Here is a 19751-nt window from a genome sequence, read left to right as displayed (position 1 = left end):
GCCATATGCAAAAACTTTTTGTTAATAATACATACACTTTTTTTTTTTTTGGGATACAAATGGTGAACACATGGTAGCCCTTGCTGGAGCCCCCACAAAAACTTTTAGTTAATGATATAGAAGGTATTAACAATTTTCATATGTTTTAATACTAAAATATTTTTAGTATCAATAATATACACGATTTGAAATATTTACTTCAATACTACAATGTATTAAAATTTTAATATTAAGATATAATTAATATGTTTTATTGCTAATAATTCTCATAAATTTTTATATTAAAATATTTTTAATATTAAATATAATAATATTTTTAAAACTTTAAACAATATAATATATTTAAATATTAACACGTGGTAGCCTTCCTTGCACTTGCACTTGCACTCCTCCATAATGTTTTTGTTAATAATATGGATGGATGGATATATGTAAATAAGTACTATATGCATGGAAACGGCCGCTGGAGGTCAAAATCAAAATACAGAGAGTCCCTGGTATTGTTGACTGGCGCACACTGGACTGGAAACCTCGGTCATCAGCATTGCTCCATCGCTCGCCTCTCTTCTCCATTTCTGAGGTAGAACTCTGCCATCGCTCGTCCTGAAATCCGTTCGCGACACGATCGTGCGTGCTAACAGGTCTACATTTGTGTGATCCTTTGCAGCGTCACTTTTTGCGGATGCTTCCCTTGCACTAGAAATGGCAAACGCAGAGCGCTTGACGTTGTATCATGCCACGGAGACTGTTCCCGTTGCAGTGATTGCAGCTGCCGCAGTAGGAAAAATCTCACTTGAAGTGAATGCCACTCTCCCGAGCGGCCATGCTCCATACATTCTGTTTCCATCAGGGTAATCAGAAGCACTTTGAGTCTTTTTTCAAGAAATTTCAGCCGAATGACAACTGAGCACAGAATGTTACAGAAGATTTAAGAGAGCTACAAATCACTCAACGATTTTGCGGCTATATTTTTATTTTGCAGAGAGAAACTCCATGGTGCAAGCACTCTAGTCAGATATTTCGGTCGAGCTAGTGATCGTACAGAATATTATGGCAAAGATCCATTCACTGCCTCACAGGTTTGTTTTGTCTTGGCTTGTAGATATTTATCAATAATCTTTTATTTCATTCTTGCAGCACGCAGAGCTTTCATATTTCTTCATACCATCATGAATTTGATGGACAAGTGCAAATATTTCACTTGTCCATGCAAGCAACCAGCTGCCAAATGTGCATTCCAAGGGTTGGGCGATGACCGAAGGTACAGACCTGGTAGAAGGAAGCAAACTGGGGTCCACACATCGGTTGCAGGGTTGCACTCATATTAAAGTGTTCATCCATCACCGAAGACCAGGGTGGGTCTATGACTTGGGGAACTGGTGGCGTGGTAGTTGTATGCAAGCAACCAATTGCCATGTGGCACTCGTCCATGCAAGCAACCAGCTGCCATATGTGCATTCCAAGAGTTGGGGGATGAGCAAAGGTACAGACCTGGTAGAAGGAAGCAAACTGGGTCCACACATCAGTTGCAGAGGGGATTCTCCGTACACGCCCAAGTATAGAGTTGTGGCAGCTTATGAAGAGGAAAGATTGAGCTCGAGAGTTGAGTGTTAGCAGATTAGTCAGTGTAATCTGTGCTATGGCTGTGCTCTCTCTCTCTCTCTCTCTCTCTCTCTCTCTCTCTCTCTCTCGTTCTTTCCTTTAAGTTCCTCTTGGTCCAAGACCATTGGAAGAACCAACTCTTCCCACTTAAGAGTCAATTCTTTGCTTTATCTTCTCGTTCTTTCCTAGCTGAATGGGACTGTTGCTTAGCTGATGATAAAGTTCATGGTCTTGATTATCTACTTGAAGTGTCATTATGAAAGCATGGTTTGTCTAGAAGCACTTGTGGTACATGGTTTCGGGAGCTATTGTGCATCCCAACATTCTCAATCCTATTCTAGACGATTGTGACCATGACAACTACCAAAAAGCTGTGCCTACATGGGATACAAATGATGCATGTGCATATTCTAATACTTCTTTGGCACATTTCTAAAGAGGCCTTCCAACGGTGGCCTCTTACAATGTAGCTTTAGATGTGTGGGAGAAGTTAGAGATGTACGAGGCTCCAATTGTGACCCTTTCTGGTTAGCTCTAGCAAATGAAGTTTGAGCCAAAAGGACATCATTCAACCATTTCTACTTTGTGTTACACAAGTACAGGATCAGCCTGAGCATATGTACTCCGTCCTTCCAGAGGTGTATCTTGTACTTTATAAGCGGCCTATTTTGATGGAGTAGCAATGCTACATGGGACCAGAGATCATCAACAATAGTGAGATTTACACATATGTCTTCCATGTTACTTGAGCACGAGGTATCCTTGAGGTCATAGGGGAGGCTTTCATTTTGGTATGGTGGCCATGATGATGCATTTGTGGCTTTAGAGAGGGGTGATAAGAAAAAGAAGACGATGGCCTATAACTCTTTTTTCACAGTTACCGCCTTGATTTAGTATGTTTTATTCCGCCTTGATTGCTCTAGGGCGGACCGTGACTCTTAAGTGGGAAGAGTTGGTTCTTCCAATGGTCTTGGACCAAGAGGAACAACTTAAAGGTTAGAAGATCCCAAGTTGGAGGCTTTGACTGGTTAGTCTTTTGAATAGAAGAGAAATAACAACAAAAAGAAGGAGGACAAGAAGTGGTGCTTCTAGCCACGAATCCTTCTTGAGATGGCATTACTCGTATGTGTCCAATGCATGGATAGGGTGATTCCCACATGTCAAAGGTAAAGGTGATATGCAATTGATTCCAAATGGGTAGGGTGATGGCCACACATCGAAGGTTTTCTATGTGCTGGGTTTAGGATACCATCTCCTTTCAATGAGTAAGATTTGTGCTCTTGGTTTGACTGTCGAGTTTGATAAGGACTCTTTTTAAGTTCTTGATGGGGTATCTTGATAGGCTCTTTATGCAGGTCATGAGTAGAATGCAGTCTACAAGATGTGGTCTTCATTTGTCTTTTCATCTCTTTTTTTTTATAAAAATCTTAGATTGAGCTATGGCGTGCTCGGTTTAGCAACTCTTTTTTCACAGTTATCGCCTTGATTTAGTATGTTCTATTCCGCCTTGATTGCTCTAGGGCGGACCGTGACTCTTAAGTGGGAAGAGTTGGTTCTTCCAATGGTCTTGGACCAAGAGGAACAACTTAAAGGTTAGAAGATCCCAAGTTGGAGGCTTTGACTGGTTAGTCTTTTGAATAGAAGAGAAATAACAACAAAAAGAAGGAGGACAGGAAGTGGTGCTTCTAGCCACGACTCCTTCTTGAGATGGCATTACTCGTATGTGTCCAATGCATGGATAGGGTGATTCCCACATGTCAAAGGTAAAGGTGATATGCAATTGATTCCAAATGGGTAGGGTGATGGCCACACATCGAAGGTTTTCTATGTGCTGGGTTTAGGATACCATCTCCTTTCAATGAGTAAGATTTGTGCTCTTGGTTTGACTGTCGAGTTTGATAAGGACTCTTTTTAAGTTCTTGATGGGGTATCTTGATAGGCTCTTTATGCAGGTCATGAGTAGAATGCAGTCTACAAGATGTGGTCTTCATTTGTCTTTTCATCTCTTTTTTTTTATAAAAATCTTAGATTGAGCTATGGCATGCTCGGTTTAGCAACCTCAACTATGAGTACCTTTGAAAGGCAAGCTCGTGGTCAGCTTGTGTCTGGATTGCAAGAGATTGGAGTGAGCCACTTGCCATGTGCATCTTGCATTTGTGGCAAGCAGCATAGAGATGCTATTCTTAACAAGGTTTCACTTAGGGCTAAGGAGCCCTTGGAGCTTGTCTCGATGGACTTATGTGGACCGATGAGAACGGAGTCCCTTAATGGAAGTTTGTATTTTATGCTAATTGTTGATGATTTTAGTAGGATGACATGGGCGTGCTTATTGGAGTTGAGGTCAAAAGCATTCTCACACTTTAATGATTGGTTGATCTTTGATGAGAACAAGTTTGGTAGGAAACTCAAGACCCTGCATTTAGACAAGAGGAGGGGAGCTTGTCTCCCATGGGCTAACTGAGTTTGTGTAGATCGTGGCATACAATAGGAGTTTGCCAACATGAATACACCTTAGGATGGTATATTGGAGGGGAAGAATTGTAGTGTGATTGAGATGGCACGAACTATGATGGAGCATCAGTAGATACTTCAGTGTCAATGAGCTGAAGCAGTGGCCACAATTATTCATATCCTTAATTGATCCTCTATATCGGTCGTGGTTGCTATGACTCCTTTTGAGGCTTTTGTCAAAAGTTGGATGTGTCTTATTTTAGGGTGCTTGGGTATGGTGCATATGTTTACTTCTCGAAGAAAAAGAGGGATAGATAGATGCTCGTGGATTATACCTTGCAGTCCCAAGGATACAAGCTTTATGATACGGTTTGATGGGAGGTATATACGAGTTGAGATGTTTGGTTCATGGAGTTTCTAGTTGCAGAGGGGGGCGTTGAGCAACCTGTCCTTGGAGATGTAGGTGATTGTCGGATGCTTGCTCTAGTGCCTTTGGAGCCCTTGCCTCTTGAGGCTTCACTCTCAGTGGAGGAGGAGATTACTTCACCATCGGATGCACCCATTGAGTTGGCCCCAGTGATGGATATTCTAGGGACTTTGGTTGAGGTAGAGTGGTGAGGGGAGTATCGGCCTCCCTCTTGTTGGGCTCATGATACACTCCATGCTTTACGGATTGAGGGAGTGGACAAGGAGTGGTGGCTGCAAGATGGCCTATAGTGCTCTCAGAGAAACCAAGCGCGCACTATCTAGCTTGTTTGTACTAACTATTGTTTGATGTCTCGTGCCATGTAGGATAGGGAGGCTATCTCCATGAAGGAGGCATAGTGATGATACTTTGGATAAGCATAAGGTGTGGCTCGTTGCAAAGGGCTTGTGCAGTTTGCCAGGGGTGGATTTTCATGACACCTTTGCATCTATAGCTTAGATGGCTATCATTAGGGCCATTTTTGCCTTAGCCAGCTATAGGTGATGGATGGTTTATTAGCTTGATGTGAAGTTTGGCTTTCTTAATGGAGATTTAAAGGAGATCTATGTTGAGAAGTCTCTTGGCTTTTCCTCATCTAATGGTAAGGTATACAAGTTGAAGAAGGCCCTTTACGCCCCCAGATCGGCCCCACGTGCTTGGAACAAGAAGATAGACTCGTTTCTCCAAGGGAAGTTAAGGTATCGGCATTCCTCTTCCAATCTCCAGTTGTATGTCTGCACCTTAGTTGGAGGGCATGTGTTGTTTGTGCTTTATGTAAATGATCTCATCTTTACAGGTGACCATGCCTTGAAGATCAAGCAAACAAAGGAGACATCTCATCTCATGAGATAGTTGAGATGATGGATATGAGCCTTTTCCACTTCTTTATAGGTCATGAGATTTGGCGGTAGGGATTTTCATCTCCTAACAATGGTATGTGCAGGAGCTTTTGACCATGTTTGATATGGAGGGTTACAAGGCTATTTCTACTCCTATATGGATCTAAACTTAAAGGCTACAGCATATGCAAATGCATCAGCAATATATGGTATCTACTACTATAGATAGTTGGTTGGGTCATTGATAAGGCTCCTTAGCACCATAGTTGCCAAGAAACCCATTTCATAAGGTTAGGAAACTCATTTCATACCTGGGTATTTCCTAAACGTATAAAATACTGATCTTAAACTTTCATAAATGCTATACTCTAAATGTCTTGGGACTTTTATAATCATTGTTTATCATGGATTTATTTAACACTTTGATATGGATGTTGGCTTTGATTGCAAGAGTTTTGTTTTGAGTTGTTATCCATGATGATTGCATATATTGATGGCTCCTTTTACAGCTAAAGTTAATGTTGGGCATGGATAGTGGACCATGATGCATACAAATATTGATGCTATGTTGAATGTTCATTTGTATTGTATAGAATAATGAATAATGTCAATGTGTGTTTTCTATGTCACATGAGGCATATAGTATGTGTAGATAAAACTTTCATACTTTTTTTCATCTCGAATGAAACCCGTTTTTAACATTTTACGAAACTCGTATGAAATCTATAAAACTTGTTTCACAAACCCTTGGCAACTATGCTTCACACTCATATTGATTTATGCTTTCTTGTAGATTTGCTTGTAGGGTTCATGAGTGAACCCAAGGTGGTTCATTGGAAGGTTGTTATGAGGATTTTGCGGTTCTTGAGGGGGACCCTTGATCTTGATATTCATTATTCAAGAGGTACTAGAGATTCGGCTTTGGTTCTTACTAGCAGGTACTGGAGATTTGGCTTTGGTTCTTATAGGTTGGATGGATTTAGATTGGACCAGAGATGTTGATCAACGGAGGTTAACGATAGGATATTGTTGTAAAAATTATACGACGCAGCAAACAGAATCTGAGAAAGAGATAGAGAGTACACGATAGATAAAGAGGAGAATAAGAAAATTCTTTAGCTCCAAACAACTGATACAAAGATGACTTTGTCTACCCGTGTGCTTCCACTGTGAAGCTTAGATGGCGATCTAGATAGAAGACAGGTGAAGAGCTTAAGACTAGCTGGTACAACTCTAATTGGGTGAAAGATAGATAATGGATGGCTGTGAAGGGGTTTAGCTTTTATAGCGTGTAAAGGTGGTTAGGTCGGCCTGACCGATCTACCATATGAGCCTTTACTAGTCGGCCAAGGAATATTCCCTTTACCGTCGGGCCGGGGAACGTTGCCTCGGGACCCTCGCCAGGGGGGGGTCGTTGGCCCCCTTGGGACCCCCCAACCAAGGGCCGCTTCCGCAGTCCTCAAATCCCAAAATAGGGGCTTGTGATAACTCACTTATCTCGCAATTCGATGCAATGTGCCTCGAGGTGCTACCAGCTTAACTACTCTGTCTAACCCAAAGATTAGACCCACAACGGTTACCTTTTTGCCATCTGGTCACATCGACCTCATTTGACATACAAGTCAGGACTCAACCAATATCCGGGCTCACATTTGGCTTCTCCTCATAATATGGGGGCCTTACAACTTTGAGCACCATGGATCATTGGTGGCATCTTATGAGGGTGGGGTATTGAGTATATCTAACACTCCCCCTCAAAGTTCACTCGTAGGTGAACTATCTCCTTGGCCCAATGCTGAGTCTTTGAAGATGAACTTGAAGCAGATTCTTCGTAAGTGCTTTGGTGAAGATATTTGCTCAATTCTTCTCTATTGGATAGTAGACCAGTTTCACTATTCCATCCTCGATCAAATCACGCACATAGTGATACTGGATCTCTATATGTTTGGTGCGCGCATGAAACACTGGATTTTAAGCAATGGCAACTCTGATTGTCATAGTGATACTAGATCTCTATATATTGCAACTCTGATTGTCACATCTCAGTACAGTTGGTTTTTCATTCTACACTCCCATATGCTTTAGGATCCTTCTCAACCATACTGCTTCACATGGAGCAAAACAAGTTGCCTTGTACTTTGCTAATGCAATTGTTGATTGCTTCTTACTAATTCAAGAGAAAATTCCCGAATCCAAAGAGAAACAATAACCAAAAGTTGACTTCCTGGAATCACTGTCTCTTGTTCAATTTGAGTCATAGTTCCCCACAAGAGAAGTTTCGGAATTGTACGTGATACCATAGTCTAGAGTTTCCTTTTAAGTATTTGAGCACCTGCGTCCCAGCTTTCCAATGACTCTCATGAGGTTTGTTTGAGAACCTACTTAAAACACCAGCAACAAAATTGATATCTGGTCTAGTGTTACATAAGTAGATCAGACTACCAACCTCCTGTACCTCCCAATGTTTGCTAGTGTTGATGTATTCTCAATGGATAACTTTGTATTCATCTCCATAGGTGTAGCTATCTACTTGCACTCGGTCATGCCAAATTCCTTTAAGATCTCCCATGCATACTTATTTTGAGAGATGAAGATCTTTCCTAGCTCTTGCCAGACTTTAATTCCCAAACAATAGTGCAACAGGCCCAAGTTTGTCATTTCAAACTCAGAACTTAAAGCCTTTCGAGTTTGGTTGATCATATCTTCATAGTCACATGTAATAAGAAGGTCGTCCACATGTAGGACAATAACTATAGACTTTTCATCATCCCTGTAAACATACAAGTTAGTATATGAGGCACATCTTTTGAAGTTTAAGCTTAAAAAGAATTTATCTATCCACTGGTACCATGCTTTGGGGGACTTGTTTCAGCCCATACAATGCCTTCGTCAACTTACACACTTTGTTCTCAGAATGGGGGGCCTCAAACCCTAGTGGCTGAGCCACGTACACCTCCTCCTTGAGGTCACCATTTAAGAACGTGGACTTAATATCCATTTGGTAAACTAGCCACTGCAACTACTGTGCGAATAGTGGTCATTCTAGCAGTTGGAGCAAATGACTTTTGAAAATCAAACCCTTCAACCTGTGAAAATCCTTAGGGAACTAGCGTGGCTTTGTACTTTTCTAAGGTATCATCAGCCTCGTACTTTAACTTCCAGATCCACTTGGTACCAATAACCTTTCGCTTTGTTGGCTAATCCACTAGCTCCCAAGTGTCATTCTTCATTATGTTGTCAAACTCGGCTTGCATAGCTACCTTCCATGTTGGATTTGCAAGTGCTTTTTCTAAGTCAGTTAGCTTCTTTACTTCTCTCATAATCTCAGCCCCATCAAGGCCATATTGACTATGTGAGCAGAAGCCCTCCTTTGTTGTTTTATTCTCTGAGACCTCCTTGGTCCGTCTGCCTTCTCCTCAACAGATGTAGGCATAGGATTATTGCGATCATAGAGCTGCTTCACTCAACGGGGCAATGGCTCTTCCGGTGGGGTGATGTCAAGTTGGGGAACTTTTTCCTCATCATCTTAAGATGATGCTTCTTCCTCCTTAAGGATAGGGACAGCTCTTGGGACAGGTTCATAGTGGACTATTTCTTTGCTTGATGATAAAGTGGAAGAACTTGTATTCTCCTCCTCCATTGTATGTGGTTGCTCCTTGAACACCACATCACGGCTTGCGATGATCTTCTTTGCCTCTTGGTCATATAATTTATAAGCCTTTTGCTCATCACTATAACCCAAGAAGATACATTTTCTGCTTTTTGGTTTTAACTTGCTTCTCTTCTCATCTGGAACATATTCATAACATTCACATTCAAAAATTCTGAAATACGAGATAGATGGTTTCTCACCAATGTAAGCCTCGTGAGGTGTTTTTCCCTTGAGAGCCTTTGTGTAGCTTCGATTTAGAATGTAGACTGCAGTATTAACAGCTTCAGCCCAAAAATGGTTAGGCAATCCCTTGCTCTTTAGCATGCATCTTGCCATCTCCACAGTGGTGCAATTCTTGCATTCCACATTGACGCTTGATCCCTTTGCTCTTGCAAAAGTCTTCAAACTCCTTTGAGTTGAACTCACTACCATTGTCTGTTCTAAATTTCTTCACACTTTTCCTTGTTTCATTCTTAATAAGTTTTAGCAAATTTTTAAACTTACCAAAAGCTTGAGCCTTATCACGAAGGAAGTATACCCACATCTTCCTATTGTAGTCATCAACAATCAACATAAAATAAGGTCCCTCCAAGGCCTGTGTAGACATCTTACCGCACAAGTCAGTATGTACCAACTCTAGAGGAGTCTATGCTGCTTTCTTGTGGAAATGCCTTTCTTTGTTGCTTGCCTATCATACAAGCTTCACATGGTTCCTTCAATTTAGTCACTACAGGTAGGTGAGCAACCATACCTTGCTTGTGTATCTCCTTCCACGATGCAAATCCGATGTGTCCAAACCTTTCATACCAAAGCTTACTTGTGCCCACTCCAGTGGTGGTTGTAAGAGCACTTAGCTCATACAGGTTGTTTCTTCTTTCTCCTTTGCTAACAACTTTGCTAGCACTGTCGAGAATTTCTGCACTTGTCTTCTTACAAAATCAGCAAAAGGGTGATGTTGAACAGCCATCAAATAAAATTGTCCAAGACTCAGATATATCTAAAAAGAGTGGAAAATGCCATTATTGCAAGAAGCATGGTCACTATATGGATGAGTGCTGAAAGAGATAGGCGAAGGAGAAAAAAGATTCCGGTTTGGTTGTCCAAGAGGCATCAGTTGGCAAATCAGTAGATGGTGATGCTTTAGGCAACTTGGTAGAGGAGGATGATGCATTTCTCACATGTAGTTATGATTCTTCTATGGTTGATTCAGCATTTAATGCTGTTGAAATGCAACAAACATGGTATTTGAAGGAATCGACTAGGCACGGAGATTGAGACAGACAGTCATTACGCGTAGTGAGAGAGACAAGGAGAGTGCGAGAGAGCAGAGTATAGAGTGAACATGTTTTTTTTTTTTGGGTACAATGACGAGTGTACCACTTTAGGTTTTAGGTAGATATATGTATGAAAGTACAATGTGCCTAAGGGTGTGTTCACACCTGTGCACATATAAAAGGCACGATGGCCCTTTATTCCCAACAACCTCCCATCTGAAGGCAATGTGTCTTAAGAGGAGAAAAAGAATCAGATAAGTCTAAGTATGTACAAAGCTGAAATAAATATATCTATCCAACTCCCATCATCTATCGGCAATGAGCAAACCGCTCTGCTGGAAGACCCTTCGTGAGAAGGTCTGCAGGATTATCATCTGTATGCACTTTGACAAGCTCAATGCTCTTGTTGTCAAGTACATCTCTAATGAAGGGATACTTCACCTGTATGTGCTTTGTCTTTGCATGAAAGATAGGATTCTGTGCTAGCATGATAGCACTCTGACTATCACAATGGAGAACATGTAAGTCCTTGATTCCAAGCTCTCCCACCAGACGTGAAAGCCATAAAGCCTCCTTGCATGCCTCAATGGTACCTACATACTCTGCCTCTGTAGTAGACAATGCAACACACTTTTGTAGCCTGGAGATCCAAGAGACCGCTCCTCCTGTGAAAGTAAACACATACCCAGAAGTGGAGTTCCTGCAGTCCGCATGACCAGCATAGTCTGCATCTGTAAAGCCAACAACAGATGCTTTTTGCTTTTCAAAGCAGATGCACAACTCCTTTGTGCCTTTGAGGTATCTCATAATACCTTTCACTGCATCCCAATGCTTCTTGCCAGGGGTTGCCATGTATCTCCTAACCACTCCCACTGCAAAAGCAATGTCAGGACGTGTAGCAACCATAGCATACATCAAACTGCCAACAGCTGAAGCATATGGTATCTTGGCCATTTCAGCCTTCTCATCATCAGATGTAGGGCTGTCCTCTGCACCGAGTTTCACATGGAGGCAATGGAACCCCAGTTGTTTTCTCCCCCTCCCTATTGAAACGTTGCAAAACTTTGGAGATATACTCCTGCTGAGATAGATAGAGTAAACCTTTAGATCTATCTCTGAGTATTCGCATGCCAAGAATGTGATTTGTATCACCAAGATCCTTCATGTCAAAGCTGCCATGAAGACTTTGCTTCAATGAATCCAAGGCATGAGTATCCCTGCTAGCAATCAGCATGTCATCAACATACAAAACCAAGATAATCAGGCTGCTATCTGCTGCCTTCTTGGTGTACAAGCAGTGATCCACTTGACTTCTATGAAAGCCTTGGGATTGCATGAATGTATCAAACTTATGATACCATTCTCTTGGTGCTTGTTTTAGCCCATACAAACTCCTTTTGAGTTTACATACCATTTGTTCTCTCCCTTGTTCAACAAACCCTTCAGGCTGCTGCATATATATGTCTTCATGCAGATCACCATGTAAAAACGCAATCTTTACATCCATCTGTATGAGCTCCATATCCTCAACTGCAACCAAGCCCAAAATGGTTCTCAATGTAGTCATCTTGACTACAAGAGAGAAAATATCATCAAAGTCAATTCCATGCTCCTGCTTGTATCCCTTTGCAACCAATCTCGCTTTGTACTTTGGTGAGGAACCAGAAGTGACTTTCATTTTGTAAACCCATTTGCATGGAAGGGTTTTTTGCCCTTTAGGCAATTGTGCTAAGTCCCAAGTGCCATTTTTTTCAAGAGATTCCATCTCTGATAGCATGGCTTTATACTTTCTTGCTGTCCTGTCTGTCCATTGCTTCCTTGAAGCAAGACGGTTCACCACAGTTTGTCAACATGATATACTCAACCACATTAATTGCACCAGGAACAAATCTGTCAGGTTGTCTAGTAGCCCTAGACGATCTCCTAACCCAATGGTCATTTTTTGCTGGCTGTTCCTGCAAATTTCAATTTTCAGCATGTTTTCTTGTATGTCAGCTTGCAAATCAGCATTAACAGCTTTCTGTCGTGGCTGTTCCTGCACATGTAATGGCTCATTTTCATGGGCAATAGCTGGCTGATCGTTTCCAGCATCATTTCCTGCATTTACAGGTTCATTTACAGCAGGTATTTGCTGCTGTACAGCGGGTATATTTTGTTGTCCAAAAGGTATTTCTTCTCGGAATACAACCCTACGGACTTCCTCAGTCTTTTCGGGTTGTTTGTGCATGCGATCTTCCCGGAAGATAACGTCATTGCTGCGTACTATTTTCCTTTTCTTGGGATCCCACAATTTATACCCCATTTCACCCTTGTCACCATATCCTAGGAAAATGTATTTACAGGACTTTGGCTCAAGTTTGCTGTGTTTTTCTTTACGAATGTGCACAAAAGCCTCGCAGCCAAACACTTTCAAATGAGCATATGACGGTGGCTTGTCCGACCATGCTTCTTGGGGAACTCCCCCCCCCCCCCCCCCTTGTGATAAACCTGCACTCGTTACGCACTCAACACGGCACAGAAAGGTAACACGATATGAGCTCATATCGTGTTACCTTGAGCTCATATCGTGTAGCGTTTGTTATTTGACTCATCCGGGGTCTTAACGCAGCTTTTCCTAGCAAGCTGGTCAGTGTCTGCCGGTCTAAGGGGACCGCGGGGTCTTAACACAGTCTATACTATCAGATTGGTCTGCCGCACTAAGATGTTGGGGCTTTTTTCGTTTGATGGAGTTATCTGTGATGATTGCTACCATGCGAGTCTACCCTCGACTCGATTACATTTGAGGAGTGGAGGCACATTTGGGGTCTATGATTGGGAACCGCATTATTTGTTGGAGTGTTGGGGCGGCTCAAGGGTCGGTAGAAGGAGGAGGGGGTTCTCCTCGAGCCAAAGGGCGAAGGCATCCTTTCCGCGTTCACGGGCCTCCACTTCTGAGATCCAAATGGCCTCCTTGAGTGGACGCCCGCGCCACTTGGTGAGGTATTCGGGGAAGCCTCTTTGTTCTCGACGTCGGAGGAATGCTTCTACTTCAAAGGGACCATTGGAATGGAGCATTGGTACGCGCCGTTCCCATTGGTTGTCGGGATAGAACCTGCGCAGAAGACGAGCATGAAATGCATTATGAACACAAACACTGTCTGGCAGGTCCAGCTTGTAGGTGACTTCGTTCAGCACTTGAGTGATTCGGTAGGGTCCATAGTAGCGGTGATTGAACTTGGGGGTCATGTTTTTGGGAAGTGACATATTCTTAGAGCTCACTAGGACCATGTCTCCTTTGGCGAATAGTACAACCTTTCTCTTCTTGTTTGCTTGCGCTGTCATTGTTATCTTGCTCTGCTCGAGACTTTGCTTAGCTGCTGCATTGCGATCTCTCCATTTCTTCAAGAATTCTTCTGCATCTTGATCCTCCGCTTTGGCCGCTCCGGATGCTAAGGCCAGTGGTGTAATGACTTCTTTTCCTGTGGCTAACTCAAAGGGAGTATACCCCGTAGCCGAGTGGATGGAGCTATTATAGTGGAATTCCAAGATATCAAGGTACAAGGCCCAATCTTTCTGGTCCACTCGAGCATAGCTGCGGAGGTAATCTTCGATGCCTTGGTTGACTCGTTCTGTCTGTCCATCTGTCTCCGGGTGGAAGGATGATGAGAATCTCAGTTGGGTTTCCAGAGTCTTGAAGAGTTCCTTCCACATATCGCTCATGAATCTTCCATCTCTATCTGATACAATGGCCAGTGGTAAGCCATGCAGTTTGAATACATGTGTGAAGAAGAGGCGTGCTACCTCCTTGGCATTCAGTGGTGGTTTGGCCGGGATGAAGTGGGCCTGTTTGGAGAAATAGTCCACCACTACAAAGATGATTGTGTACCCATGGGACTCCGGTAGTTCCACAATGAAGTCCATGCTGATGACATCCCATGGGCGGTTAGGTACTGGTAATGGTTGTAGTAGTCGAGCTGGTCTTGATCTTGGTGCTTTGACCATTTGGCAAGTGGGGCAAGTTTTGATGTAGTCTATCACTTCTTCCTTCATGTTCGGCCAAAAGAATTGCTTCCTAAGGGCCTCCAAGGTTTTGCTTTGCCCTTTGTGGCCTCCAATCTTGCCTTCGTGTATCTCATGTAGGATGAGTTTCTTTAATTCCACATTGTTGGGGATATACAATCTCTTGCCTAAAAATAGAATACCCTCTTCTAAGGTGTACATTCCATGTAGTGTCTTCTCTGCTTCCACATCTTTGATTATCTTGTGCATTTCTTGATCTTGTTCTAGGGCCTCTTTGACAAGTTCTATGAAGTTGCTGCTGACCACACTGACAGCTTTCAGGTCAGCTTTCCGGCTCAAGGCATCTGCTATCTTGTTAGTAGAGCCGGGCTTGTGCTTAATCTCCAGGTCAAATTTGGCTAGGAAGTCTAGCCAGCGGGCTTGCTTTGCTGATAACTTGGGTTGGGATTGGAAGTATTTGAGGGAGATATTGTCGGTGAAGACTATTGTATGCTTGTCTTGAACATAGTGCTTCCATTTTCTAAGGCAGTGGATGACTGCCAACATTTCCTTCTCATGTGTGCTCCACCTTGTTTCAGTATCGGTAAATTTCTTTGACTCACACGCAATGGGGTGACCCTCTTGGACCAGTAGACTCCCTATGCCATAGTCAGATGCATCTGTAGAGATTTCAAAGGGTTTGGTGAAGTTCGGCACCCTTAGGACGGGAGTTTGGCTCATGCACTTCTTCATCTGCTCAAAGGCTTCCTGTTGCGCGTTCCCCCATGTAAAAGAGTGTTCTTCTTTGGTGAGGTGGGAGAGGGGGGCAGTGATAAGGCTGTAATCTTTGATGAATCTTCGACAAAATACTGTGAAGCCTAGGAACTCCCGCACTTCTCTTACAGTTTTCAGTACAGGCCATCTTTGGACAGCTTCCACTTTCTTAGGGTCCACTTTGATTCCATCTGCTCCTACAATAAAGCCTAAGAACTCCAATTCTTTCACTGCGAACTCACATTTTTCCGGCTTGGCATATAACTGATGCTGCCGCAGTTTCTCAAAAACTCGGCGTAAGTGTTGCTTGTGCTATTCTAAGGTCTTGCTGTAGACTAGGAGGTCATCTATGTAGATAATGACAAAGATATCTATCTCCGGTCTAAAAATTCCATCCATGAGGCCACAAAATGTGCCTGGCCCATTGCTTAGGCCGAACCCTAATACTAACCACTCAAAACTACCATATCGGGTACGGAAGGCTGTTTTTGGGATATCTTCTTCGGCTATGCAGATTTGGTGGTATCCTGATCTAAGATCAATCCGACTGAAATGCTTGGCCCCATGCAGTCTATCTAAGAGGTCTTCCACTAGGGGCATAGGGTATTTGTTTTTTATGGTGATTTTGTTAAGAGCCCTATAATCTACACAGAGTCTAAGTCCCCCATCCTTCTTCTTTACAAACAACACTGGGGCACCAAAGGGGGATTGCTAGGGCGGATGAATCCTTGTTCTTCTAGTTCATGTAGTTGCTTCTTCAATTCCATGAGTTCAGTGTGGTTCATGCAATAGGGAGCTCGGGCCGGTGGGGCAGACCCTGGAATCAGCTCAATCTTGTGATCCACATCTCGTCTGGGTGGTAGATCCTTGGGTAGCTCTGCTGGCATTACATCTTTGAATTCTTCAAGTATTTCTGCCACTTCTGTGTTCCTATTCTGTTGTTTGGGTTTCTTGCCATTTTCTTCTTCTTCAATTGGTCGGATCATACACAGATAGACATATCTCCTTGCTTGACTGATTTCTCGACTTGCTTTGCGCTGCATCTCATGATACGTGGCCTGATAACGGTCCCTTGGACCGGTGCTTTTTGGGTCTGGCCCTTTGGTTGGTTTGTAGTTGGTTTTATTGTTTGGCATGATACTCCTGGCTTATTCTCCTTCATTTGCACCTTGATTGGGGTCCTACTAGGTAGCTGCATTCTTTCGCATGGTACTCTGACGCCTTCTCCTTGCATATCTAGCATCATTTCATTCACACCCTTACCAAACATTGCAATGACATACTTGTCATAGAATTCTAAGCCCAATATCACTTCAAAATCATCCATGGGGATTACTAAGAAGTTGAGTTTCGCTTTCCACTTGTCGGCTTCCACTTGGACTGCAAAGACTTGTTTTACTTCCTTGGCTTCTCCTTGTGCGAATGTTACTGTTAATCCTTCTGGGGCTTTTGATAGCTTCAATCCATGTTTTGCTGCACACTGTGGTGTCATGAAGTTATGTGTTGCTCCTGTGTCCACCATGATAGGTTGGTTTCCTTCGCCCATTCGGCCTTTGATGTATAGATGGCGGACTGCCGCTACCTTGGCTGCCATGCATTGGGGTCGGGCACTAACTGACCCTACCCTTGGGTGGTCCATGCTCTCTTCACTCCCATTTGGAATTTCCTGGATACGCGGTGGTTGTGGTTCTTCTCCTCCATATGCACAAGTTGCATTCACCCTTGATCCACTCGATGAAGCTGTGTCTTCTATTGGGCATCTGTTTTGGTAGTGTGGACCCCCGCATTTGAAGCATCTGATGCCGGTGGAAGGGCCTGGGGGTCTCCACCATGATATATTTGATCCTGCGGGCCCATATGATGTGCTAGGGGTTGGCCTGTAGTGATTGTTTCCCCATCTCCCTGCTGCTCCTCTTGGTACTAATGCGGTTTGGGATACGGCCGTGGTGTTGGTGGTGTTTTGACTCCTTGTATCTGTGAATGCCGCTCTAGGAGCATTGGACCTCTGGTTCCATGAGTTGTTGTTGAACCTGTTTTGATTCCCTTGTGCTGTTCTTCTGCCTTCCAGGTCCACCAGTCGTTCGGCCATTCTCATGGCTGATTGCCTGACCACGCTTCTTGGGGAATTGTCAGAGCGAAGATACTTAAGTGTCTTATCTGTTTAATTTTCAGACAATGCCAAGAAATTTTTAAACTTTTTAAGCACTTCATCCTTGCAACAAATAGGGTAAACCCATACCTTCCGTGTAGCATCATTGACAAAGATGACAAAATATTTCTCTCTCCCTAAAGATAATCCTCTCATTTGACATACATTCGAACGTACTAACTCTAGAGGAGAAGATTTCAAAGAAAGAGACTTTTTATGAGACGTCTGTGTATGTTTGCCATAAATACAATGATCATAGTGCTCAAAATCAGCATAATGAAGACAAGGCAAGTAACCCAAACGAGAAAGCACTTTCATTCTTGTTTGACTCATGTGCCCCAACTGGCCATGCCACAAAGAAACGCTTGGCTGCTCGGTCACGGCAACAACATGGTCACACACACTAGATACATGAAGTGGATACAAAGTATCACTCTTGCAATCTCTGGCAACAACCCTAGATCCCTTACAGATCTTCCATTTTCCACCACCAAAGGTGGTACGAAAACCATCATCATCTAGCTGCCCTGTGCTAATCAAGATCTTCTTGAGCTGAGATACATGCCGTACGTGCTAAAATGTAAAGACAAAGCCATGCTGAAACTGTAACTGCACACTGCCAATACCTGCAATCTCACATGCATAGTTGTCCCCAAGATGGACAACACCATGTCGACCCCCTGTATATGTGGAAAACCACTCACGATGAGGGGTGACATGAAAAGAAGCACTTGAATCAAGAATCCATGTATGCATGTCATCATCTGTATTTGCAAGTAGAGCATGTGCACCAAAATGTGAAGAGACAAAGAGTACATCACTCCCACTATCACTGTTATGAGTGACTACATTCACCTCTTCAATTTTGACACTGCTTTTCTTAGGCTGACTGTCCTTTTTCTCTTCCTTGCAATCATCTATCTTCTTGCCTTTTCCTTTCTCTTTCTACCATTTGTAGCAGTCACGTTTAAAGTGACCCTTCTTGCCACAATGATGGCATTCAACATCTTTGCCATGTGATTTATTGCGTCCCTTGCTATCATATTTGCCCTTTTGCTGTGATCTGCCCCTAGTATGCAAAGCACTGGAAGACTTGCTGGATGCATTGTTCTGCCGATTCATCTCTTCCATAAGTAGAGCACTCTCTACATCAGCATACAAAAGGATCACATTAGAATTACTCATAGCAATCCTGAATGTATCCCAACTCTCTGGTAGAGTGCAAAGCAATAAAGTAGCCTTAAATTCCTCATTAATCATAAATTTCAAGGCAACTAGCTGGCTGAAAATGGAGTTAAACTCACTCAAGTGAGTAGACATTGCTGTACCTTCTTTTATACGCAAATCCATAAGCTTTTTCAGCCAATACACTTTACTTGCAGCACTCTTCTGTGCATACAGTTCTTCCAGTCTAGTCCATACAACATATGCAGAATCTAAACCTTCAATGTTGAACAAGGCATCAGAAATCGATAGCTCTATGGTTGAGATGCAACTCATTTAACTCATCCCAATCATCCTGTTCCATGTCTGCGGGCTTTGCCCCTTTGGTTTTGATTGGCTTTGCTTGCTTCTTTTGCAACAGGATATTGTAGCAATGCTTTTGCCCAATTGCAAAGTTATGTGCGCCTTCAAGCTTCTTTATGTGCATCAGATTACTGCTGTTATTGCTGCCAGCCATGATTTTCACCCCAAATGTGACAAAAAACCAGCAAATGCAGGCCCAAACTGTCACCCAAGTGATCAAGGTACAAACAAGTACCAATCAGCAATAAATGACCACGCAGAAGCACAGATTTCAGATCTGTAATTAAATTTTCAAAAGCACTGAACCATGTGCTACAGCGTTATCCAACTGATTACAGCTGTTCCAAGGGCATATGCATCACATTACATGAGAAATCCCAAAATTTCAGTTGCAATTTCTGTTGGACATGTATCCACGGGCATAAAATTTGACACGAACAGTCAAAAGCCCCAAAATTTTTGTGCTCAAAGCATAAGCCGCACATCTGCATTTTCTCTGTCATGCATAGAACATGCCAAATTTTCCAAAATAGAGCAATTTCAGCAAAACCCCCAAAATTTACCTAGTGTTTATGTCCAAATTGTGTGGAATTCAACTTGCATGTACATAAAATGACCAAATGTTGCACAAATTTTACCCAAATTGCAAAAGGCCCAAATTGCATGGGGTCCAATGTGCATCAATGTCGAGAAATTGGGTAAATTTCAGCCCAATTTGCGCATGTACATGAAAATCCCCAAATGTTGGGAACAAAATGTCACAAAATTCTTGCAATTTTGAGACAAAAGACCTTGCTCTGCATCACAATCCCCAAATCCGAGAAAAGCCCCAAATTTTCAGGCCAAGTTTGCACCAATTTGGTCTTTTGTGCCTGGCGTGCGAAACCTCATCATGAAAGGGGTAGAAGTTGAAAAATTTTCTTGTTTTTCTTTAAAAAAAAAACAATTTTGAAAAAAAAGCGCGACGGGGTCCGTTGACCCCATGCAGGTTGCTGACAAGACGTCACCTGTGCCTATCTGCCTACACCGTCGCGCGCCT

General features: G+C 42.8%; 1 protein-coding gene across 1 annotated transcript in view; it reads left to right on the top strand.

The window, feature by feature from the left end:
* The first annotated feature begins 450 nt into the window (after positions 1-450).
* Positions 451-19751, top strand: part of LOC148036655 (glutamate--tRNA ligase, cytoplasmic-like) — a 30750-nt gene continuing 11449 nt past the window's right edge. The window contains exons 1-3 of the mRNA XM_087678695.1: positions 451-580; positions 668-851; positions 983-1079. Of these exons, the coding sequence (XP_087534821.1) occupies positions 703-851; positions 983-1079 (246 nt within the window). The 5' untranslated portion in view covers positions 451-580; positions 668-702. The remainder of the gene's footprint in view (positions 581-667; positions 852-982; positions 1080-19751) is intronic.

Source organism: Lygodium microphyllum, chromosome 5 (genome assembly GCF_053477565.2).
Source record: "Lygodium microphyllum isolate KBCC chromosome 5, Lygodium_microphyllum_v1.1.10, whole genome shotgun sequence".
Classification (NCBI taxonomy): domain Eukaryota; kingdom Viridiplantae; phylum Streptophyta; class Polypodiopsida; order Schizaeales; family Lygodiaceae; genus Lygodium; species Lygodium microphyllum.
The sequence above is the reverse complement of the archived record's forward strand: the minus strand, read 5'-3'. Positions and strand labels throughout refer to the sequence as shown.